A 26,478-nucleotide genomic window follows, 5' to 3' on the forward strand; every position below is an offset into this window, starting at 1 on the left:
TTGCTTCAGGGCTTCATAAGTGTACACTTGGTACACGACATCTGTAATTTCGCCATTTCTTTAGAAAAGGTTATATGGAGGTCATTGACATCATAAATTAAACATTCTTATCTCTCACTACGCGTACATTCTGTAGTTTCCAAATCGTCTTTCTCAACCTGGACAATTTCATTAAATTTGGCGTGATGAATGCCGCTGAAAGTGGCGTTTCATTTCCAATTTAGTGGCGTATATAGAAGTTCGTCGATTGAAGCTTCTTCTTAATGCAAAAAGACGAAGCTCACAAGCTAGAGTACACGCAAGTAAGGCCAGCACGAGCTTAAAGACCATAATCGCTCTTCTTAATGTCTCTCGTGATTGCTAAGAAAGCAGCAGCGCGAGAGCAAAGATTAGAAAAAAAAAAAAAACACTTTCCATCAGCTACAGCACTACCTAATCACTTTCGCAATACTAAACTCGCCAAGCCTCTTGCGACACTTCGCGTTCGCTTTACCTTTCTTTCTATAAATTTCATGTAATCAGGCCTTTCCGGGTAATTAGATCGATGTGCTACGAGGCGAACCTGGCAGCAACTGAAGTCGAGCATGCTCCTTCACTTCAACAACCTCTTCTATCTATCTATCTATCTATCTATCTATCTATCTATCTATCTATCTATCTATCTATCTATCTATCTATCTATCTATCTATCTATCTATCTATCTATCTATCTATCTATCTATCTATCTATCTATCTATCTATCTATCTATCTATCTATCTATCTATCTATCTATCTATCTATCTATCTATCTATCTATCTATCTATCTATCTATCTATCTATCTATCTATCTATCTATCTATCTATCTATCTATCTATCTATCTATCTATCTATCTATCTATCTATCTATCTATCTATCTATCTATCTATCTATCTATCTATCTATCTATCTATCTATCTATCTATCTATCTATCTATCTATCTATCTATCTATCTATCTATCTATCTATCTATCTATCTTTAATCTCCATGGAAACAATCGTTACTTCTGCGTGGGAACAACATTCAAACACAGAAAAAAGACAACACATACATACATACATACATACATACATACATACATACATACATACATACATACATACATACATACATACATACATACATACATACATACATACACACATACATACATACATACATACATACATACACGTGCGTGGGCGTGCACACAGAACCAGAAAACAGGGGTAACAGAAAGGAAAAAACAAGCGCTTCGTATATATAGTTCTCATTGAAATGTCGGACTAGTATATGATTATGTCACACAGTGGCTGCAAGGCTGGAGTCCTTCTGAGTTGACATTACGGGGTCGTGTTTCATACAAAGAGCACCACTGACAGGAGAGGGCTGTTGGAAAGAGAATGACTGCACCCAGTGCGCCATTAGCTGAGAGGATGTTTGAGAGGAGGCTAAGGTAACAATGAATGAGAGACGGCGATGTTAAGAATGAGAAAACGGGGACGGTTGAATACGTGTGCGCCCTAGCACTAAGGAGCCTGGGACTTAGCAACAAAATACTAGAGACACAAACAAACATACAAAAAAGCGATGAATGGCAAGCAGCCATTGCCTACACCTCGTCTCGTGCAGTGGTGTTAATTTTAGAAAGTATATATATATATATATATATATATATATATATATATATATATATATATATATATATATATATATATATATATATATATATATATATATATATATATATATATATATACACGCACTCGCCGCTTAGCTACAGATGGCGCTGACTCCCACTCGCACGTTCAAATGCACATATGAAACCAAAAAGTGGTTGTGGGGATGGCCGCCGTGATAGCTCAGTGGTCAGAGCGTCGAACGTGTTATTCGAAGGTCGTAGGTTCGATTCCTGCTCACGGCAGGATAATATTTTTTCACCCACTTTTCTCTCTTCTTATTTAAGTTACATTGGCTCTAATAACTTCCCCTATACATTCCTTGGCATTACTGTCTGTTAGGTCTCATTAATATTGTGTGAAAACAACACGGACCCTTAGGTGTACAATTCTTTCACTTGATTGATTGATTGATATGTGGGGTTTAACGTCCCAAAACCACCATATGATTATGAGAGACGCCGTAGTGGAGGGCTCCGGAAATTTCGACCACCTGGGGTTCTTTAACGTGCACCCAAATCTGAGCACACGGGCCTACAACATTTCCGCCTCCATCGGAAATGCAGCCGCCGCAGCCGGGATTCGAACCCGCGACCTGCGGGTCAGCAGCCGAGTACCTTAGCCACTAGACCACCGCGGCGGGGCAATTCTTTCACTTATATATATATATATATATATATATATATATATATATATATATATATATATATATATATATATATATATATATATATATATATATATATGGAGCTCTCCATAACTAATATACGCACAGTTTAGGCCCACACGGCTTGTACAAGGCTTTCAAAACGGCCACGTGAGCTTGCAGACAACCTTGGAGATGGCTGTCCTTGAGCTAGCCGTATCAAGGATTCGATGAAAAAGCCCTTGTGTATTATAAAGCGGAACCATCCGGTTCGAGCGGCAGACTAATGTTGAACAAGAAAAACACTCAGTACTGCGACGGCTGTCACCAGTTTCTTTTGCTTGTCATTGAAGCGTGCAACGTGGCAATTTTTCTGTCAGCGTAAACATGAATTCGCCGGATGACTGCCTCCATTAGCGAAGAGAACGTCGCCGTTTTTTTTACACGATTGACAGTGTGTGCGGATGCGGCGCTCTATGCATCGACATTGGAACGACGTGGTACGCCCAAGTTCGGTCCACGCTTGAAACAGCTTGTACTAAAATGCGAATATTCCGTGTATTTAGCTTGATTTTTTTTTTACGCGTGAAAGACTAGCAGAGAGACCGTTACTAAACAATGCGTTTTTTTTCTCGTTAAGTCTAAGACATATAAGATGATACTAGAATCCTTAAAATGAAACGCAAGAAGAATGAAAAGCGAGACATGGGAGCGTCGAGCTGTGTTATTCAATTCGCTGATCTTCTGAATGAGAAGAGAACTGCTGTAATTCAACTGTCAGAAGGCTTTCTCATTAATCATGGACACCAATAAAAAGAAAAGAAAATACTCGTTTTCCAATGCCTTTACCAGAGCACCGAAACAGTTCGCAACCTCGAGACTGCATTTCTTGTCTGTACTTGGAAACTATTTTAACAGAACGCCGTATTTTTTCTCCATCGATCTGCAACCATTCATCAGGGAAACCACGAACGTACCGAAAATGATAGGTTGTATCGCGCCTGACATATAACAATTTTTGTTCCGGTTATCGATCACATAGGGTGCTTACTTTTGTACCGTGCAGAAGTTGCCTGCAACAGTGTGGCAGCGAAAATGCGACAGCAAAAAGGAACCACCGGCCACGTGGAGAGAATCGTTGGTCCTCTTTTTCTTGAAATTTGTGTCAGGAGACGTTGCCGCGTATATATAAATGATGCCCTTTGCGGCTTCTTGTTCAACCAAATTTTTATTGTTTTTTTAAATACAAGACACTAGACGATGCACCAATAAGGGTGAAAATGGGAAGCAAGGGCCAAGAGCGTACAAGAGCGTACAAGAGCGTACACGAGCGTACAAGAGTATGAGTGTATTGCGCAACGATTTTAAACTGTCGTCTATAGGTTATGGCACATTTCTTCGCGGCTCGCTTAGCAATTGCAAAAATAAGTTGCGTTGCATAGGTGTGGTGTAACAAATACAGTATCGCTTGAACGCATGGTCTCCTACTAGACCGAGTAGATCATCTCGGTGTACCTTGCGAAAGTAACGGACGCAGACAGAAAAGCCTCCTTTACCGTGCAGCGCACAACCGAGGGTATCAGTTCTACTGCAGAAGCATCCATTGGACAGGTGTCGTCATCCGCGCGCGGGGGGAAGGGTGGGTGGGTGGTGGTGATGGTGAACATTCGTTAAAACAGAGAGGTTGCAAGGAAAGCCAGCCCCTAGGGGATCAGCTTCCTTATAGCACAGAGTGTAGTCCGTAGTCAGGGACTCCATTGTCGTGGCTGCTGTCCTGGCACGCCGGACCATGGCTTGTTGGGCCGGAAGGTCCCGGCAGCTGAGCGGGCCGCCTCCTGCAATCCACTCTGGGTGGGTATATATTTGCCACGTGCTGACGGTGTACACGCTGCTGCTCCCGCTGACCATCCTCGACACTCCTCACAACTTAAGTGAGGACAACAAAATGATGTTTGAGCACGCGTGACTGGTTTCGAGTGGAACGTGTATTCAAACATCAAATGCTGTATTGCACTTGCAACGCCACGCACAGGGAGTATGGTCAACCAAGTGCTCTCCAAAACTACCAACTTAAACACGGTTAAAGCACTTTCGCTCTTTTTAGGACTACGGGCCTAGCCGTATGAATGCATTTGACTACATTGCAACCGATGCATACGCACCATCGCATTTATTGCTCCTGTATACTCCTCCAACCCTCCCCTTTATTTTTCTTTCATCTGTCCATTCTCCTATCGTAGCAGGCAAGCAAAGTGAACATGTTTCTAGTTAACATTACCGCCTTGCCCATTTTGCTTTCTATAACCTTCCTTCTTGTGCGCCTGTCTGCCGTGGTGGTATAGGTGCTCGGCTGCTGAGCTGAAGGTCGGAGGTTCGATACCGGCCGTGGTGGTCACATTTTAGAGAAAGTGAAATCATAGAGGTCCGTGCACAGTGCGGAACACCAGATGGCCAATTATCGAAGCCCTACATTACGGAGTGTCACGTAATCATACAGCGCTTTTGAAACGCCGTTGAATTTCACACAATAACATTATTATTCTTATTTGCTTCTGTACACAGAGTCAACTTTCTGAGGACTATTCGTTCTCACTTCAGCAGAGATGTGTGAGCCTCCTAGTAGTTGCTCGCAAAAGACTTGAGCCAGATCCCTGACACGTGTTTTAGAGCCACGCCACATTATCCCATTATCAGTGCGCATGCTTTGTGTCATCAATTGGGTGAAAAGATTTAGCGCCAGAAAATCTATTCAGGTGATCACAACGGTTCATTTTCTGGGTGCGCAGGAAATGCTGTCACGTGACGACGATGTCATATGGGTTCGTGGATCAGCACGGCCACGTGCATCTTCCATTGGAGGCGGTGGACTCTTCACTCAACAGACACAACAGCTGCTGCGCGGCTAACGAGAGACTAGCTTCCCAACCATCGCAGGTGCGTCCCTTTAATGGTTTCTTTGAAAGTATGGGATCGGGCACAAGGAAAGTGGCAGAACAGCAATCACTCTCCTGATCATAAAGCATGAAGCACGCATGACTATAGCACCGTAGCAGTAAACAACTGGGAGTAAAATGCTTCTGAAATATATTTGTTGCATATTCGTTTAAAGTTGTAATGTGATGCAAGTGAACTTGCGTTGAAAATGGTTAGGGTTTGAGAAACTCTGCTGCAGAAAATTTCAGTGGGTCGCACAGTAAACGCGTCACATACAAGTTGGCTTCCTGCGGTGGCGCAGTGGTTATGCGTTTGTGCTGCTTAGCTCTAACTTATGTGCTCGATTGCTGGCCGTTACGATCGCGTCGCTGTTTGGGTGCACGTTAAAGAACCCCAGGTGGTCAAAATTTCCGGAGCCCTCCACTACGGCGTCTCTCATAATCAAATGGTGGTTTTGGGACGTTAAACCCCACAAATCAATCAACGATCGAGTCGCTGTACACGATGGTGGAGTGCAAGAATACCTCTGTGTACTAAGCTGCAGCGCTTTAGTAACATCTGTAATCGCTCAAAACATTTTCGATAACGACGTTCCTCGGAGCAGATTCGCTGACAACGAACTCCAATGCCAAGCACGTTAATGCCAAACTCATGCTACGTATATCCTGGCGTGGCCGAGCTAAGCGACCACAATTTTTTTTTGTTAAGTTGCTGTTATGAAGGGATGCCGAAAATTGGCGTTGCCGAGATGTTTGTAAGGCCGTTCTTGCTAACGTGGAGAAACGCGCGCACTCATGGTAGACGTCACTTCGTTGGCTTGGTGTCGCAGACATCAATGCCTTACGCTGCGCGCCCCGTATTCAATTGCATTTTCCTTGTCCCCTTCAACTCAGGACTTCCCCTTTCGTTACGAAGATTCCACATTCCTACGCCGCTGATGTAGTGTAAGAGAGGTCAAAAGACAGCAGGAAATAGGTCATGATGTTTTCTTTGACGCATTGAAGCGCGAACTGAATGCCGCTGCGGCAGTGCCCGCTGGACGTCAGTTGTACGAACGTGTACTCGTGACTTTCGGGGTGCAGCTTTTGGGGTTGCCTTCTGGCTGCGCGTTCTCACCAACATAGCTAAGAAATTATTTCGCACTCCTCTTTCTTCTTTTTTATTTTGTAGGATCGAGTTTGAACTGTTCGCTTCACTAGCTTTTGTTTCGGTCTGCAACAAATAATGGATAATATTATGAAAGAGGAAACTGACCTCCCGCTATTTGTAGGACAAAGCCCCAATGAAAGGCACACAGATTTTTTTAGAAAGTAGAGTTCTAGTTCGATTGAATTCAATTTTACCTCTGAAAGATCACAGCAGATTCAGGAGAAAAGTGGCGCTTATCAGTCGAGAACATCGTGATTCTAGTTGACGAAAAATTCGCCTTGCTTTGGGGATCGAACCTGAGACCTACGCCTTCCAGCTTAGTCGCTCTACCAAATGAGCTAACCGGGAGGCTACCAATTGGGTAATATTGATGAAGCTGATCTGATGGCACTTAGACACAGAAAAAAAAAAAAACATGCTGCTCGTTCGAAAAAAACATGCTGCCTATACAGTTCAGTAATAGGGTCTATGCTGAATGTAGTACCACTGTTCAAGTGAAGGGCGAGGCAAACATTTTCGATGGTACCACTTTAGATTACAAGTTATGTGGGGAAATTTATCGAACGTTCTATTGCTGTTACCACCACCTTCCTAAATATTTTTGCGAAACGTTGGCGAAAAAGGGAGCGTGTAATACTTTTTTTGTTCAAAGTGGGAGGGCACGTTGGCGGCCAATGTGTAAAGCACGAATGAATTTTAGGAACTTTCTTGTCTCTTTTCATAATTCCACCATTTTAGTTGGAAACTCTGGCTGAAAACTCTTTCGGAACAGACGTTGTAACGATGCGAACTAAGAAATTCCTTAAACAAGGTGCTAGGCCGTAACATAGAAACATTCGTTGTATATGCACTCGTTGCGAAAGTAAAATCTGAAACGATAGAAAATTTATGCATACAAACAGTGGCCGCGTTACGTCGCCGGCTGCCATCGTTGTGGAAATCTGTGTGTGTGTGTTTTTAGCGACACTTAACTGCGCCTCACAAAATCATCGGGGCCACGGTACACTGGCTGGGCTGTCGCCTTTGCCGAGTGGCGCCTTCGAGAGAAGGCGTCACCCTCTGCAAGGGCAAGGTGATGGTTTTGGCGACACTGCAAGGGACGTCAGGTGCGCTTGATAACCAAACAGCTGGCTGGGTCGTTTCACTGTGTCGCTTTATTCAGAGAACCCGGCCGTTTAGTGCGCTTCTTGCACGCCGACTTGATATTAGGGGGAGTGCTGCAACGGCCATGGATAGGGAAGGCAAAGTGTCGTTACGGTTGAGAAACCCCGATGTGATTACACAGCAATAACTAGAGAAATGATCCCGTGTGGAAAAAGGAAAAAAAAAATACCGAAAAGCATCAAAAAGCTTAAGTCCCTGCTGTAGCTTTCTGGTGAAGAAATATTTACTAAGAAAAGGTTAATTCAGAATATTCAGGTGACTGAACATAGGCACTCTGTTACTGCGCCCTCAATATTGGCATTGATATCCCCACAATAACTCAAGCCCGTGGGGGTGAGATTGCGTATACATCAACTCGAGCCTTGAATATACGAAGGGGCGTGCGTAAATTTTAATGAACTAATCGATACATTTCAATGATTTCTTGTTTGTTCCTAACGGAAAGATAACATCTTACAGTTTTTAGGGAGCTGGACTAAGATAAGAAAGAAAGAAGGAAGTCAAGGAAGATACGCAGAAGAGATAAAATGATTTGTTACTCTACACCAAGGAGCTATAAAATAAGAAGAAAACACAAAGACAATGATTACATACACATGACGACACGGCCATTCTGAGACGTGCTTATATTTAAATTTAGCGAATGGAGACAGGCTGATCACCAGCGAAAAAAAAAAAAGGACAGGGCACCTTATGCATGCATTCACTTAATGCCACTGGAAGGTGAAACTCACCTTCTTTTTTCTTCTCAGTTGGTGTACTGATGCTGCCACGCCACCTTTCTAAAAAGGTGTACCTAACACAGTTTTGAACTGCCTCGAACTTCGGAAGCATGTCACCTAATTTTGCCTTTTTTTTCCGTGATCGGACCATGTTTTGAACAAGTTACGACGTCCCGTGATTAAGTCAACGTGTGATGTTACGTCACGTGATGCCTCAGTGACGTCGTACTGATGAAGTCATACTAACGTCACAAAATCTGTCGATTTCTGACGCCGTTGCGACTTCGCACGGGGAAGCCAATACGGGATGATGATTTTCTGCATCACTCGTTCTCTCCCCGACGACGCGGGACGCCAACTGTCAAATTCCGTGATTGGTGAAACATCTAAGGCTCCTCCACCCCCCCCCCCCCACAAAAAAAAATAAGCAAGGAAACAAAAAAAGAAAGGAAAAAAAAGCAACTCTGCATTTCATCCTGGGCCAATACCTACGCCACACACCTAACATCTCTCATTCACCTTCAGAAAAGAGCAGTCCGAATTATCACACATGGTTCCTACACAGCATCAGCAGCACCCCTCTTTAGCACTCTCAAAATTCTACCGTTCATTTCTACCTTTCAACTCAAACTTGGAATTTTATTATTCAGAAGTAGAGTCAGTGACATTCCCACTGACACACTTCCCCTCACACATCTCCACAATACTAATAACACACGGTTTTGTGAAAATAGTAACCTTCTGCTTCCAAAAGTAAGCACAAACTACGGCAAAATGACAGCCTTGTTTTCTGCAATTTCTTTCTGGAACTCTCTACCATCAATTATTAAATCAAGCCCCTCATTACATTGTTTCCGGCGGCATCTAAAACAGTTCTTACTAACAAGCAGCACCTGCATATATATATATATATATATATATATATATATATATATATATGTATGTATATATATGTGTGTGTGTGTGTGTGTTTAAGTACGGTTATACGCATTTATGTGTACGTGTATAGATTCTAAAGTGACAGGGTATTAGTTAGTGATATGTATGTGTTATGTTATAGTCATTTATTCCAATTAGTTATCTCCTGTTTTATCACTTACACGTAAATATCTTGAACTACCAAAAGTTTCAATAATATTTTCATTACGTTCATTTTGTTTCATTCGCTTGCTGTTTTTTCCTTAGTTGCCAATCTTTGTTCTATATTTTTATACATGAATTCACAGGAGGTCCCCCTGACAGTTTTTACTTTGGGACCTCCTTCTGTATTATATCAACTTTTTACTTCCACTGTATTGTACTGAATAAAGCTATTGGTTCTTTTTCTTAAAACAATAAACTATAAACATTTTTCTAGAATTTGCTGGACGTTGATTCGCTAGTATGATGTAGGGTAACGGACAGTGTTGGCTTTTTCGAACAACTTTTGACCGGGTAGTGTAACAATGTATACACGATGCGTCGCACACTTCACTGAAGTGCCTACAAAAAAATGTAGTCGTACGTAACTTCATAAAATCTACCTAACTGGGTGTTTCTGGACACAATAAAGACCTGGCCGTTGAAAACAATGCGATTCATTCAAATAATTAAGATTAACTTTTTGATTGCCTTTCTTTGACATGCGGGCTCATCAGTCCGAAAGTTGTTCGAGAGAGGACAACATGGGTTTCGAAACAACATACTGTAGACAAACATTTTAAGGCCGTGGCTAAAGCTCTCTGAAAAAAAAAAAAACATATGAAGTAAGAATCGAATGCGTGGATAGAAGGAAGAAAGCTTCCGTCGAAAGAAGGAAAATAAATACAAGAGAAACATTGTCCTAGTTTTGTAAAAAAGACAGCACAACCTTCATGCAAACCAAAAAAAAAAAAAAAGAACCTTCTAAGTGGCACTCCGTTTTTCATCATCTCTTTCAGCGGTAAAGCACCGAAAAATGTTGTTACACATAGGGAACGGCGGCATGTAACGCTAAATTTGGGTCAATATGGCTCCGCTCTTTTTATGACCGTAGCTGTACACCGTGCGCTCTATACAAAGGCAGCACTACTTCGCTATGACCTTGTGACTAGGCGCATGGCAGAGCAACACTGAAATAACTCGATTTGCCGCTTAAAGTGCGAAATTTATCGGCGCAGCGCGTTTTGAGGCTCTCGGAGCCACGTTAATATGATATGAAGAAGCTATTTACGACATAGCGTAAAAGCGAACATTCGGCTGCAGATGTGAACTTTGCCAGTCTAGCTGCAACATCAGAAGTCTCTTAATGTACGAGAAGGCGCGCAAAATAACAAATAAGAAAAAAAACGGAATCATCAGGGACGCGCATGTATATACGCGAAGCGTTTCTCTCGATGCGAGGCATTCGTCGTTCCGAGGGAAAATTGGTGGGCAAGCAAGTCGCAAATCAACGCGCGATAACTGCCCGAAAGAAAACTCGGACGACGAAGTGGAAACCATCGAAAGTCAGATAGTGAGCGAGTGAGGAAGATTGTTCGCGCGCAGATGCTGCGCTTGTAGTGCGGCAACACTGATTCGGGGTGCTGATGAACGGGATACAGAAACTTCGGCAACAAAAAGAGAAAGATGGGCGTGCAGTGTTATGGGAGGAAGTGCTCCCCTGCAATGGATGGAAACCTCTGAGGCCCGAGCGTTTACCGGTAACTGGTACATTTTATACCTGTCAGTGCTATCTTTGGAAATGAATTAGGGTTCCCAGAAGCGTCAGCGAAACACACGAGAGCAAGGCCCGCGCTGCTATCGCAGCCACACCATTCTACGCCATTGCCAGAAGAGACTGAGAGAGAGAGCAGTACGCTTAGCTGGCGTCGAGATTATTATCGTCCATTTTTTGAGGGGATTGGTTTTCACGATATAGCGTACTTTTTTTCACACGATGTGTGAGTTTCGGCCGAGCCTCTCAGCAGTTTTCGTTTAACGCCTGAGCGACGGTGCCAACGCAGTGAACCCAGGGGTGCGGCAAATGAACGAACATAAATGTGAAAGTTTTAAAAAGGAAACTTAGGTACACGGAAACCAGTGGCGTTTCATTCCTTTGTTCCCTTTTCTTTCGTTAATTGATAGGAAGAAGCTGAGAGCGAAGTGCAATCAGTGCGTTTCACTTTTTAAGAGGGCCCTGTACAGGTACATATCGATAAAATGGAGAGTAAAAAGATTATAAGCAAGCCCCGAAAAACGCGGGAAGCTGTAATTGTATCAGCAGCGGACCAACTTCACAACCTTTGAACGGTTGTGAAGCTTTGAACTCAAACGAAAAAAAAAAAGATGTAGCTACTGAAGAAGGTACTGAATTTCCGCGAAAATCAACTTCGCGCATGATAGATAGATAGATAGATAGATAGATAGATAGATAGATAGATAGATAGATAGATAGCAGTTCCTACCATCTTATGCTCTACACTGGGAATGTTGGGGAATCTGGCAATGACTAAAAGTTTTTATTCAGTAATTATTGCCATTCCCTCTATTGTACGTACGCTAAGAAAGCTTTGTTGTCCAAATGACATTGATAGAAGAGGAGAATCCTCACTATAATACGATTGGCAAATTATAATGATTGGCAAATTATCTATAATGATTATCTATAATGATTGGCAAATTATCTTGCAATATGCAAGGCTCAGAACAATGCTTTCTGTGTGTTTACTGTCTCTCACGTGCTGTAGTATATAAAAGTACTGGCACAAAGCCGTAATATGGCTCTCCACTCCATCATATTCGGCCAGCTGTACGTTCAAGCAATCAAACTTCTAGACCGATTAATTAGTGCGATAGTCATAGTCCTTTTTTGCTCATGAGGCGACATGAACGAAAAATACGTGAAATGCTATTTCTTCGTCAGTATTGCTGACAGATGAATGCGTTTCATTTTTTTTTTACGAAAAACCCACGCTTATGCAGTTAACCGTACAACTTGAGAAGTTTCCCGCCTTTTCGCTTATATTTTCTTTAAATAGCAAAGCAAGGAATTCGAGCATGCCACCTATAAATGCTTGAACCTGAGCACTTGGCCTTTGTGCATTCAGAAGAGGGCTATGAATTCTCTGCAGTGGAATTATAAAAGTCAAAACTTGCACGAAGGGTAATAGTTCTGCACCGAATTAAACGAGGGCAATTACAATCCTTGATATGCCTTTGTTCAGAACTGATAGATTATGTAGTGTTGAGAAAATTGTGGTGGAGTGTATAATTAACATATCGAAAATAAAATTTAAATTCGGGCAGGAAATTACCCTAGCACTCGGGCGCCGCTACACGTCATTCATGCGCCGCAGAACCCATTGGTCTCGGAGTCTATAACCCTCTGACTCAGAGAAAACAATAGAGAGGGCGCCACAGTTCTACGAAGAGGAATCAATTACTTCATCGTAAACTGCAGTGACACGTCGCATCTTTCCTCGTGAAAAAAAAAATGGTATAAATTTTGACAGGCTATTTTTTATTGTGTGAGACCTTTTTTGCCCTGCAGGCACCCCTTCCTCTGTTCGTGATCGATTCTTTTGAAGCCATCGCTCCGGGATTGAAATGATAACAATAATTGTCGGTTTTAACGCCCCAAAATCACGATATGGTTATGAGATACACCGTAGTGTATGACCCGCCGTAGCGTGCACCTAAATATAAGTGCACTGGCAATAAGCATTTTCGCCTCCATCGAAAATGCGGCCACCACGGCATGGACTCGATCCTACGACCTTCGAGTCAGGACTCGAGCTCCATAGCCACTAGACGACTGTGGTGGGTTTGAAATGAAAATCAATGGAATAGAATTGAAAAAAAAAACACGCAAATGTTTCCTATGAAACGCTGTGTACCTCACATTCAATCAGCCACTTTCAGCTGGTTATTAGCAGTATGTGGGACGCACTGCAACGCTAATTTATCATTTTCACAAATAACGCTCATAACGTCCTATGTGGCGTTTGCATATAGCTTTCTTTTTTTTTTGTTCAACTCTCCCGCGAAAGCATTGGGTGCGTTATGTTGAAGAGTTCGAATGCGCTATAATAATAATAATAATAATAATAATAATAATAATAATAATAATAATAATAATAATAATAATAATAATAATAATAATAATAATAATAATAATAATAATAATAATAATAATAATAATAATAATAATAATAATAATAATAATAATAATAACATTACTATTACTAGTATTACTATAATGACTATTATTGCTGTAGTTGTCGCGCATGTCGCGTGCCACAAAAATTCTCGAGGGCAAAGCGTAACAAAGGGCCTAAAGAATCATGAAGACAAGTGCCTTTTTTATACATAAATGCAAAGCTACACAAGATTCAAGTTTGAAATTGGCAACATAATGTCATCTGCGCTTGCAATCTCGAATCAGTGGTACGTCTTTCGTCTCAGCGTGACAATGAGACACGGTAATGAGACTGTTAATACTACAACTACAATAAAAACTCGCCAATTCAAACTCCAAGATGACTATAAAATTCTCCAAATTAGCGGGTGGGCGCAACATATTGTGATCCCCTTGGCAGGCTTTTGCGAACAGAGACGAAAACCAGGGATTCCCAATTCAAGTTAACCGTCGAGGACACCGACGCGTTCGAATGATCGGCATTTCTCCTCAATAGAGATACTCAAGGCTACATAGCGTACTTAGAGATACGTAGTTTGGATTAACGAACTTTTACTGTCCTACCGCTGATATGACGACTAAAGAAGCATCCGCGCTCTGTTGTAATGCGAACCAAGCATCTGCGCATATTTCCTCTTGCTTTGCTTGGAAACTGAAGATATACACGCTAGTCAGGCGAGGACCTCCGTAGCTTGGCTTCCGTTCCAGCGCTCCCTAAACGAGGGAGGATGTCTTCCCCATTATCGGTACCAGGGATGACGTCCCATTTACTACGCAGGCCACCAGCCCTACACCGTTACCGAGCTCGCTAGTCGTCCGGTGCGTGACCCCCAATTTGTGCTGTCGGATAGATAACGGATAGATAATGAAGGATAGATAAGGGGCTTACTACAATTAAGGAAACATATACTTGCCTGATATTTACACGGCACACGCGCGATGCGGGCGTGTGTGTGCATCTTTGTGTGCGCTCGCAGACGCTTCTATCTGCATTCGTTAGTGTCTAAACAGCAACAATATATTCTCGCATCTACATACGAGTTGTGCTCGCGTATATGACGGTCACTTACTGGGTCCCCTCTCATGCGCTAGATTGTGGAAGACATCTCGTTGCTGTCGTGTCACGGGCACAGGCCGTGTTCTCCATCGGAAGTGTGAGAGTGCTCGTCTCACCTCATCGGTCTTGATAAGAGGGCCACTAAAGGGTCCCGTAAGCAGTCGCTGAAGCACGTCGTTCGCCCGGTAATAGGCCACCGCGTTCTCCCTCGCAAGCATACGCCAGTCCCATCGAGAGGGGTCATCAATCACTGGTGATTGGCACGCGCTCTCATCGATAACCGATAACTCTCTTGCTCTCGGCTGGGCGACAACTCTCCTACGCCAGCGCTTAAGTTAGATACAATAATATAAAGAAGCGAGACTTAAGAAGTATACGCGTTCACATGGGCGTAATCAGGGGGGGGGGGGGGGGAGTGTACTAAAAGGGCACTTCTCTCTCCCACTCCCGCGAGCCACACTAACGCTTCTCTCTCTCGCACCACGATGCAAGCCTAGCTTGTACCCTCACGAGACGAAGCGTGGCCGGCGCCCAGGCATGTGCGATTGTCAATCTATTGAGTTGCACAGACGTATATGATTCCAGGGTGCCATGGCTGAAATATGAGAAGCTTCCGAAAATGTCTTATAAGAATGTTTGGCGACGTGTCTGGCGTAAGCTAAGGTGGCTGATGAATAGTTTTGTCCTGTACGAGCTAGTATGCTGTGGAGCCCTACAGCTTTGTTTAGAATAATGTGTCAGCTAGAGCGACGTTTAATTTCTGTGAAACGCTTTTTACTCACGGACACATACTGCCATACATAGAACATTTATAGGAACACGTATCTCATTGTTCGTATTGAATTATGCATTCCTGATCAATACGATTGAATTTTTCAACTGATAACAGTATCACTCGTCGCTTTTTTTCTCTTGATTAGGCATAGATCAACTACATTTCACAGATACAGGAAGGAACTTGCTGCTTAACACAGGTCCCCCTCCTCCCCCCCTCCAAAAAATTCAGCATGCAGTCGAGATTAAATTCTGAACGAGTTCCTAAGAATGCGCGTAAAATAGGTATACCTGCCGACACATTGTTCAGAGTATAAACAGTTTTGCACACTATCCGGCATAGGGCACAACAATTTCGCGCATTATCCGGATAATGCACTTCAATGCACAACAGCAATAATGCACAACAATGTTGCACATTATCCGAAAGATGGTACACATTTTACGGCACATTGTTCCCGTTCACCATAATGCTAGAACTACACATAACCCATAGTATAGAGCATCATTGCGGCGCAAACTCGCTCTTTATTGATATCTCTGTTTATATAATTTCACTTACGGAGCAATACTGCGAGATGGTGTAAAGGCAATAAAGCCAAGGCCTCGACGTCTGGGTCGCGCCCCTCAAATTGCAGGTTGTCAGGAAAGTGTATACCTCCTCCGCCATTTACCTCATCTTATCTCTCTATCACAACGCCTACGGACGCAGAGCTTCTACGACTTACCGGTGTAGTTGGTGAAAGGGATGGTTTATGCAACCTATCACCTCCTCGCCATCAAACGTTCACTTGTCTTCTTTTCGGAAAGATTATTTCGTGTTTTGTAACCGACTGCAATTCTGCGTAATGTCATCCTTCTTTTTTTTTTTGCTGTGTAGGTGTTGGTGTGTGCGCAATGCGCATGATTTTAAACTTAATTTCTTTTTCATGGTAAGCTTCATAACACGCACGCACAAGTTTCAATACTACGCTAGTACATATTGAGCGTTTCTTGATCCGGGCTACTAAATGCTTTTGAAGCTCCTTGTTCTTAATAATAACTACATTATTATGTGTTATGTTATGCACCACTGATTGTTTAGTTTCACTCCCATTAAATTTTTGCTTCGGAAGTTTTGTAAAGCTCAGTGACTATTTCTGTGACATATTGTAAAGAGCTCGTTTCGCAGCGATTGAGAGGGAGATAGAGGTTGAAGAAAGGAAAAGGCGCAACTTTTGCAGTCCTCGTTGGTGGCATGGCTCAGCGTCTGTTTCGCAGCGATTCGACGTCGGTGATGGCGGTGGCGTTCTTGAGTGTGAGTAAAAAAACAAAACAGTGTTGGCAGTGAGGGAAAATGCGGGGAAATGCAAACCAAGCTAAGAGCCGGAGACCGTTTGTGCTTCGGCTTTCCTTGCGGCACAGTGTATAGAAGCGAAGACAACCTAGGGATTAGGGAAGCTAGGGATAGCGTGCTTGTGTGTGGTGGTGGGGGTGGGGTTGCGCGTGTGAACGGATGGGTGGGTGGGCGGATAATCGCAATTTTGCTCATCTCTTAAAGGCGGAGCTTAAGATTCTCCCAATTTTCGTATTGCCCATGTATCTGCTCAGATGATTTCACAGCTGTGTTTTACGCTGAGAGTGGAAGTGTTATTGATTATTGAATAAGTTGTTGACTTTTAATGAGGCATGCGTTATGGAACGAGCGTATATATGAAAGCGGCTGGAATCGCGCATCGTGCGGCGATGGCAAATCGCGAGATCGCTCGAAAAAGCCCAATTTCAACTGTCGCGGTGTTGCGTGTGGTGCAGCCGAAAATGCAAGCATTTCTTCCTGTACGGGTTTCGAAGTACGTGGTCACGGACCACTTTAGATCTGTCAGTGTGCTCCCTCTTATATTTCTACAGATATCCTTGTCTTGTGCTACCACCTACTTCCATTTGTCAGCTCTAAGCATTGAATCGCATGCCAAGCTCTTGCCGTCAATGTTCATTACCGTTATTAGCTGCATTAGTTCTACAATCAGTGCAAGCTCTTTTTCCTGAAACATCTTGTGCGTGTGCCCACGATATATTGCGCAAATAAATTTGATGGTCGTCGTCTTGTTGAAATCTACAAAGCAATGGGTTACGGGCAAAAATCCTGTTCCGACCTTCACCTCATCATCAGCGCGATATTCTTAAAGCGTTGAACGTGTTTTTACGCGAGACAGCACTGGACACGAGAGTATAAATTGTTTTTGAACTTCCAAGGTAACGATTAATCGCCAACTTTCATATCCTCATGAACGCCTTCTTTATCTACTTTCTTTTCCACCCCCCCCCCTTTCCTCACGCTCAGTATCAGGCCAAAAAATGAAGTCAGGTCGACGTCTCAGTTTTTCCAGCCACAGCATACATTTATCTCGCTCTGTCTTGTGTATGTATAATGTCTTGGCCTCACGACGTAAGACTTTGCGCATTCTTAAAAATGTAAGACAGCGCAGTGGCCCGGGGAACTCGCAACATAGTATGAATGTCTCAAGCGACTATGCTGGTCTCACAGATGCGACACGTGACGCTGAAGGAGCTCTTGTGGGACATTATTCTCGGGCTAAAGAACAAAGATACCTGATGATGAACAGTGCATCTGCAGTATCTGCTCGTTTGCTCGTTCAGGGCAAGCGTGTTGACAGTGGATGTTATTTCATAATCTAAGCCGATGCTCGGCATGACAGCATTACGAGGCAAGCTATTAGTTCCCTAATAGCTTTCTCAAAGATCGGTATGTTCTTTTTCACCTCTGATGCGAACACCTTATGCATTGTCGTTTAATTCTATGACTCCATGTGTTCGGAGAATCGCACGCTCTGAAGCTAAGCGCCGTCCGCAGGGCCTTGACCATGGAGGCATGCGGCGGCGATGCCAACGGCTCGTGCGTCACGGGCGGCAGCAACAACGAGAGCGGCGTGGACGGTGGGCCCGAGGCGCCGTTCAGCCCGTGGCTGACGGTTCTCATCGGCCTGTTGATCGGCCTCTGCATCGTGCTCACCGTGGCCGGCAACCTGCTGGTGCTGGCCGCGTTCGTCGTCGAGCGAGCCATCCGGCAGCCGAGCAACTACTTCATCGCCTCGTTGGCGCTCTCCGACCTGCTCATCGGGCTCGTCTCGATGCCCTTCTACGCCGTGTACGTGCTGGTGGGCCGCTGGGAGCTGGGCGCCGTGCCGTGCGACCTGTGGCTCGCCACGGACCACACCGTGTGCCTCGTGTCCATCTACACGGTGCTGCTGATCACCATCGATCGCTACTGCTCGGTCAAGATAGCGGCCCGCTACCGCAACTGGCGCACGCGCGGCCGCGTCGCCTCTATGCTGGCGGCCACCTGGGTGCTGCCGTTCGTCGTCTTCTTCGTCAGCATCATGGGCTGGGAGCACTTCACCGGCGTGCGAGACCTCGAGCCGGGCGAATGCGCCGTCCAGTTTCTCAAGGACCCCGTGTTCAACACGTCGCTCATATTCGGCTACTTCTACGCCACGCTGGTCGTGCTCTTCGTGCTTTACGGCGGCATCTACCGCACGGCGCGCGACATGCAGCGGCGCTCGGCGGCCAAGCAGCGGCGCATGCAGCTGCTAGTTGCCATCGGCCGTCGGCCCCCGCCCCAGACCACCGTCGACCGATCGAGCAGCCCGGAGTCGGACGACGACGAGGCGACGTCGCAGCATCAGGCGCCGCAGCGTAGGGACAGCAGCCGGTCCCGGGGCGGAGGCCGGCGTCGCGTCGCGGGTGGGAGTGACGGCCAGGACGACAAGAACTCCGGAACCAAGGGAACGGCCACACCGGCGGTCAAGCTGGTGGTCGTCGAGACCTCGGCCGGAAGCGGGAGTGGGTCCACCACGACGACGACGACGACGACGACCGCGATAGCGGCGACTGCGCGGGCGCTGCTGCCGGGCGCCCTGTCGCGCGAGTCGTCCACCCGCAACCGGCTCGTGTCGTCCTTCAGCAAGCGCAAGAAGGAGCACAAGTCTGAGAACAACCGGGCGCGAAAGGCGTTGCGCACCATCTCGTTCATCCTGGGAGCGTTCGTGATCTGCTGGACGCCGTACCACATCTGCGCGCTCGTCGAAGGGTTTTGCGCCGACTCGGCTGGCTGCGTCAACCACCACCTCTTCTACTTCACCTACTTCCTCTGCTATGCAAACAGCCCCATCAACCCGTTCTGCTACGCCTTGGCCAACCAACAGTTCAAGAAGACCTTCTACAGGCTGCTGCGTGGTGACCTGCACAAGACCTAGAGAGGAAAGAATGTCTCAAAGAGTGAAGAAGAGAGCCCAGTCAGTTCGCGTACACATGTGTGATTCCGATGTGTTGCATCGTCGTCGTCGTTGTCGTCGTCGTCAATGTGCCTGAGTGCAAAGGCAGGCCGACCGCCTTGTTTCCACGCCACTCACTCTGTCCGGTCCAGCGCTGTGTCTCTCTTTCCTCGGTTGTGTTTTTCTTTTCTCTTCGAACGCCACATTTGCCTCGGTCCTCAAGTTGTGTGCTAGACTCGTCATCGAAGGATACAGAAAAGAAGAGAGCAAGTGACGTCACTCGTGTCAACCCCGTGTGAGTGCCCACAAGGCGCCAAAATAAACACAAGCTTGCCGCTTTCATTCTTTTTTTTTACATACTGTGTGCGCGTTGCGGTGAATCGACTGCGCGGCGACGTTACTTAGTGACATATCCCAAGACCGCCTCCACACGAAAAACGAACTTAGGGTTACTGTTTTCATAGTTATCGTTAGCTTTAACGTCGAGTCAGAAGGAACGAAGAACCCGGGCTAGCGTATATAGTTCGTCGGTATTGGTGTTAGTGGTAGATATAAACCGATGTGATATGCAGGAGTGTAGAGTACGTGCACTTTTGTGAGATGAAATGCGGAGGAAAGAAATACAAGTTGAGTTTCAAATATTCGTCGGAACGAGTGCCGTTTCTTGAGTGGTGAGAAATGTGGACACACTTTTCTCTCCATTGGCGACCGGGCTGGTTTTGCTTGCAGTCCAGTGGCAATTGTGAAGATAGGTGGAAACTTCGACAGGGGTTTTAAAAAACAAAGTAACATTATTGAAGATAGACTGTATGTGGAAGGTGGGGAAATTAAAAATAAGAACATGAAGACAATGTGCTACTCTGCCGTGGCCTAGAGAAGAGTAAAGCTAGACACAAGGGTAATAAATTGAAGTTAAAAAATACACAACAGGAAGGCAGCATGACCTTTTTTATGAAGTGGTGTTTCAAAGAATGGATGTCCCATCTTTACAGGCTGCTTGAGCTCACGACTGTTCGAAGAGGCCTGGTCTATCAAAGGGCTGGATGAAATTGCTCATCTCGCGATAAGTTTATAATTGTGATATTTTCTTTTCTTATTTTTTCAGGGCATTACAAGTGCAGCTCCAGTGACCATACGTAAAAGAACTGCCGCCCCTCCCCCTCTCCCCCTCCATGCACCAAAAAAGGAAACGCTGACCCCTTCATTTCGAGCACATCACTTTTGTTGGTTGCTGCATGAGTCGGTAAGCTTACTGTATAGCTTACTGTATTTGTTAGCTTTTTAGCATTTTCACAACCTTCAACGCTTCATGAAAACAGGGATTGATTCGGACTATATTGCGCACGATAATGCGTGCACTGAAAGGAAAAAAAAACAGTATATGATGAAACGCTGATTTGGTCCTCGGTCACATCACAACACAAATATAGAACACAAATAACCTAATTCTAGGCAACGTGGGACAACCAGTGCTGCTCTATGGTTTTTATTTAGTGTACACATTAACTTTCCTAGCTGCGATATATATATATATATATATATATATATATATATATCACTGCCAGCTTTCAGGTGCGGATCGAGGTGCTGCCTTTATTAACTTCATCTTGCAGTTTCCTGCCAGGTATGACATGCTCCTAATAACCACGTTGTTAGTTTTGCGCATCACCCTGCGTTGTCTAGTTTTTATCGGTCTTTGTCATGCCTGGAAGCGTGTACTATACGAGTTGTAGTCCGACTAACTAGAACCCGTTACAACCATATCGTCTTTATTGACTGCGTTGGTTGCTTCAGATGCACATTACTCGGCCACGATCCCTATATCCTTCTCACGTACGCGAAATGTAGTATATACCGCCACAGCGCTACAGAAGTTGAATGCAGCGTTCTAAACGACTTTACTACAAAAGGACGGAGCCTGGGGAGACGACCGTTGTGCGGGCGCGTGGGGTCATTCACAGTGATAAACTGAAGCTACTGGAGTATTTTATCGTTAGAGCGGCGTGTGACCGCTCTGTGCCGTTAATGTCGTAACTTGAATGCGTGCCTGCAGCGGAGGTGCGGAAGCGAAATGAGATTCTGGAACGTGACGAACGGCGAGCGGTGAAATATACCAACCTATTAAGATCCCTTACAAACCACCGCATAAAAATCTGAGCGCCGGGAGCGATCGATTCAGACAATAAACTCCTTAACGGGGCTTATTTGTCTTCAGAGTTTTAAGCCGGTTGCGCGAGGCCGTGCTCGGATAACCTCGCCATTTCGCATTTTACATAAAACGAACGAATTATTGTTCACCTTTTCGATTTTATTGCTGTTCTTGTAACAGCAGTCAGCACTGCTTTCCAAGCGTCGCGTGACCTGCTAATCTGCGTGAACATTTCGAGAGTGCAGTAAAGACGGGACGAGGTCGTTCCATGAAAGAGCGCCGATCTGTTGTTTGAATAGCGATGTTTCGAACAAACAGCGCCTCTAGCCAGTTATTCTGCTCTGTCTTATTTGCGGAAGAGTTCGGGTAATGGTGAGGAGCACCTTTACCAAATTGGCACGAAAAATGTGAAGTATAGCCATACTCAGTTCAATATGCGTGCTTGCAGCGGTCGCAGCAGACTCCTGACATCAGATCTACACCGTGGGGGCGATTAGAGTCACGCAGCTATAATGCTTAAAGTTAACATACTTAAATGTAGCACTTACCTATTATCTCTTCCTCATTCATACCGACCTATGGCTTGAGGGCTCGGAAAATTGAATAATTGTACTATGACGCTCCTTCTCGGCATATTGCGATATCCCTGGCTGAAAAGCATTTTACGCAACAGGCACAAAAGAATGTTTAGCGTCGTCAAAGCTCAGTGCTGAATTATACTTATGATCTCCATATCCAAGAGCTTCAGTAATACGGGAAGAAGCATTACAGCAATTACGCCCCTATTTCAAGATGAGGGCCAACTGCTCAAATTCTTTGGACGAGAGCTTCAGATAATACTATGGCTTTGTCGTATTGTGTCTAGATGCTTTTTAGAGTTGGGGTCGAGAAACAGATCGCGTCTTGCTGAAGAGATCGCTATGACGCAACACAACGTGCTTACAAATGATTAAATGAAGCTGCATGCTTTTTAATTCCACAAGCCAGTTAACGTTTTTTTTTTCATTTGAACGTTGCGTAGCGTTCTTAGTTGGATTAGCTAAATGAGCTCCGTAAAGAATGCAAAGATGCGAGGCACTGACAGTCAAGCACATAGCTTCGCCCATGACGCACGCTCAGATAAAACGAAACAAAAACTTCGGATTTAGTTACTGCGCGTATGCAGTGTATTTCCCGATTGTCTTGCTCAGTTTTCATATAGTTCTCCACAGTGTGTCTGGGTGCACCGACAACTGAATACTAATATTATGACTCAGCCTACTCAATCTAGAGGATACAGTGCCCGGTCGTTAGAATGTCGGCCACGGTGTGTCATTTAATAAAACAATAGCTAGATCACTTCTCTTCTCTTTGCTGTGTTTTTATGTTTACAAAACAATTCACATCCTAATCACTGGGAAAATATTTCCCTTTCTAATAAAGTAACACCTATCCAAGAGGTTAACTTCCACAAAGCAGGATGGTCAGGATTGTGTTGGCATGCCCTTCAAGTTTTTTTGCGAAGTTTTTAAAGGACAATGTTTTTTTGTTACTGCTGTACCGTCTTCTTGTTTTGTGCAGTGCTGAAAACGCAATAGCCTGTATGTCTGCGAGTATGCGTGGGAAAAGCTTCACGTAATACGTTGCATGTGACCAGGACTGATAGTTGGGCTAGTTAGTGATACATTATGGGCGGTAACAGTGTACGAAGTTTGTGCGCTGCTACCGCCGAGCATGTGACCACCAGCTTAACTTCGGGTTGTTTAAGATAATCACTAGGGCATCTTCATAAGCTGCGTGGATCAGGGAAGTAAAACAAAAGAGCTTTATTTTAATGATCAAGTGTTTTTAGTCACGAGGAGCGCCACTAAAAGGATCGCACTACACAGCCAAATTACTTGTGCGGTGAAAGCTTCGGGTAGCTCATGAACTATTTCCGAAAACTGTAGGTTAACTTGCTTTAAACTGTAAGTTCGCCACAGCCAATTACTTCGCTTGGTCTGTTGTATAGGCGTCGAATTAAATGCGAACAGCGGCAAGCACTAGCAATGGTACAGTGTGCGCCGTCCGATAACTATGGACGTGCGCAGTGCTACCAGACCAACGCAAACAGGCTTCGACATTACTGAAGGAGCTTTTATATACATGCCTACTTCACAAACGTTCATTGTTTTACTGTTATATTACTAGCTCAACATTAAGAGAGGTAGGTGAAATAGAAACAGTGAAGAAATCAAGGCAGAGGTGAAAACATGGTATGCTAAGGGCTAAAGAGAGAGATAATTATTTAAATGGGAAGCTGGAGAGGTTTGCCTGGTTTTTCACCTGACAGGCTACTCCAGTTGCTGAGTGAGGACAATGGTATATACAATGATGAACACACAAGACATACAGTTACACGCATGAGAAGGCATGCTTCTCATGCTAGCGCTTAAGAAATTGACACGCACAAAGCTGAACTACGCAATAGTTACCGGTACTCTCCAAAAGCACAATACTTTCTCACTGGTAAGCTAAAATATTTTTTACGTTTAAGAAAAGCGTGATCGAAGTTCTAATTTAATATGCACAAGCCGATTACCTTTTCAAGAATTCTAGTTTTCCAGAATTTGAAACGAAGCAAAACGTTCGTGTATATGCAATCTGATTGATTGATATGTGGGGTTTAACGTCCCAAAACCACCATATGATTATGAGAGACGCCGTAGTGGAGGGCTCCGGAGATTTCGACCACCTGGGGTTCTTTGACGTGCACCCAAATCTGAGCACACGGGCCTACAACATTTCCGCCTCCATCGCGAATGCAGCCGCCGCAGCCGGGATTTGATCCCGCGACCTGCGGGTCAGCAGCCTAGTACCTTAGCCACTAGACTATATGCAATCTAATGACTGCGTCCTGTAAAAAAGAGAAACTTGAAAGAGGAAGTTGGCTTGTGAGAAAAAAAACGTTACTTGGCGAATGACGTAGCATCTATTCGGTTTACGGTGATTTCAGTTCTGACGGTTGTTGCAGCTACCCTGTGTTTTGAGAGCCTTGTTGTTTCGGCGTAAGTCGTATGTACCGGATAGTGGCTGCATATATACTCACTACAATATCGCACACAAATGTCACCCCACTAGGACAAAGTAACCAACAGCTAATGAGTTGGCCACGAAAACTCTTATATTCCATGGAATTCGACGATGAGTTTTGAAACTCGGCCAGCTGTAGAAGGACAGTGGTTGTAGAAGCGTAGAGTGATGTCAGAGGAACGTTAATCGTGATGAACAGAAGCATATGACCTTGAGGGGTATATTTTCGTACGACTTTCACGCTTTTTATCTATTGAAATAGAGAAACAATGGGACTCTAATAGCGTATATTTTGTGGCGCAGCGGCGTTTACATTTCAAGAGAGAGAGAGAGAGAGAAAGCATATGCTACTCCTTTTGTTGAGTACTTACAGGCCACGTATACGAGTGTCTTCAAAGAGATGCATTGACTCCTTTTTGAGTCGCCATGACTCTCTTGCGGATGTATAATGATCTATAAAGAAAGCTAACAAGTTTTTTTAGAGGGCGTCATACACGTGGGAAGTCAAGAGTAACAACAACAACAACAACAACAACAACAACAACAACAACAACAACAACAACAACAACAACAACAACAACAACAACAACAACAAAGACGATCAAATGACTTTTTTTAGAACGTAGGGTAGGGATGTCAGAACTTCGTCAACCCACACGCACTATTAGAAGCTCAATCATGACTGGAATTTTTACTTAGGAGGTTTTACATTTCAATAAGTGCAGAACACAAAGTTTTAAAATAGCGCTAGTTTTTTTTTTACTCCAGCAGATTCACAGTGTGTCACCGTAAAATAACGAAACAAGAGTACAGCGCAATCACATGCGATGGCACTGTCCAGTTCGCGTCTGCAGGCGCGGAATATAGGCTTCTACAACATGTGCTCGTTCATCGGCTCCGGAACTATACGGCGCTTGCTTTTCTTGGCACTGGGATGACATTGGAGCTCGTGCAGCTGTATACACGTGCCATGCCTGACCAATGTGGATCACCGCAGCTCAAGTGCCCGAGTGTGCCGAGCCAAGTTCTGCCACTGTGAAACCGCAGGTTGGTAAGCATTGAATTTCGTTCGTTCTACGAATTCTTCGTTCAAAGCTTCCTGTTGTATCCATAACATTCCGTCGTTGATAAGGAACACATCACTTCGCATAGGATGCAGCCACTCTGGCTTCTGAAGTTCTCAGTTTGCCCGACGCTTGTTCCTGACGTTTTAGTCTAACCGCATGCGAAATCAAGGCACGATGGATGTCCACTTAAAAACAGGCAATTATGTGCTTGAAAGCAACTGTTGTGTTGTTGACGTACATTTGAAGAAGGGCTTAGTTTCAACGCCAGTTTTTACTGCTGGCTGTACATGGCCCAAGATTTCGAGACAAGCAAGCTGGAAACAGCAAGCGTGCTGCAATGGACGTGAGGTGATCGATGACAACCGTTTTATGCTTGAGCTTTACAATCTTTCGACCGTATTTTTAATAGTTCAATGAGTTCACGTTCAAAAAGAGTTTTAGTTTCTAGCAAGTGCTTTACGATCACATAGCAACAATTAAGAACGTCCTTTTGAAAACATGTAGAGTTCATGTTGCCCCTTCAGTTTGTGCGAACAGCATCAGTATTGTTAAACAGGCCAGTTTATTTTAAATGCCTAGCATGTGGAGAACCGAACTAATGTATTTGAAAAGAGCGAATGTTTGAAGAGTAGCTGTCTAACGAGCATTTATTGCTTGCTATAAGAATAGCTGAAGTA

At 44.4% G+C, this 26,478-nt stretch overlaps 1 protein-coding gene and 1 non-coding gene across 3 annotated transcripts in view; both read left to right on the top strand.

Annotated features, from left to right (window-relative positions):
- The window catches only part of mAChR-B (muscarinic acetylcholine receptor), a 190,780-nt gene extending 170,605 nt beyond the window's left edge, over positions 1-20,175 (top strand). For both annotated transcript variants that reach the window (XM_075892878.1, XM_037423049.2), the window contains exons 2-3: positions 5,113-5,260; positions 18,115-20,175. In XM_075892878.1, coding sequence (XP_075748993.1) covers positions 18,125-19,516 — 1,392 coding nt within the window. In that variant the 5' untranslated portion in view covers positions 5,113-5,260; positions 18,115-18,124 and the 3' untranslated portion in view covers positions 19,517-20,175. The remainder of the gene's footprint in view (positions 1-5,112; positions 5,261-18,114) is intronic.
- Positions 1,853-1,925, top strand: TRNAT-UGU (transfer RNA threonine (anticodon UGU)). The gene has a single exon. It is a non-coding gene; the product is annotated as a tRNA-Thr (tRNA).
- Positions 20,176-26,478: the final 6,303 nt, after the last annotated feature.

This window comes from Rhipicephalus microplus, chromosome 4 (assembly GCF_043290135.1).
Source record: "Rhipicephalus microplus isolate Deutch F79 chromosome 4, USDA_Rmic, whole genome shotgun sequence".
Taxonomy (NCBI): domain Eukaryota; kingdom Metazoa; phylum Arthropoda; class Arachnida; order Ixodida; family Ixodidae; genus Rhipicephalus; species Rhipicephalus microplus.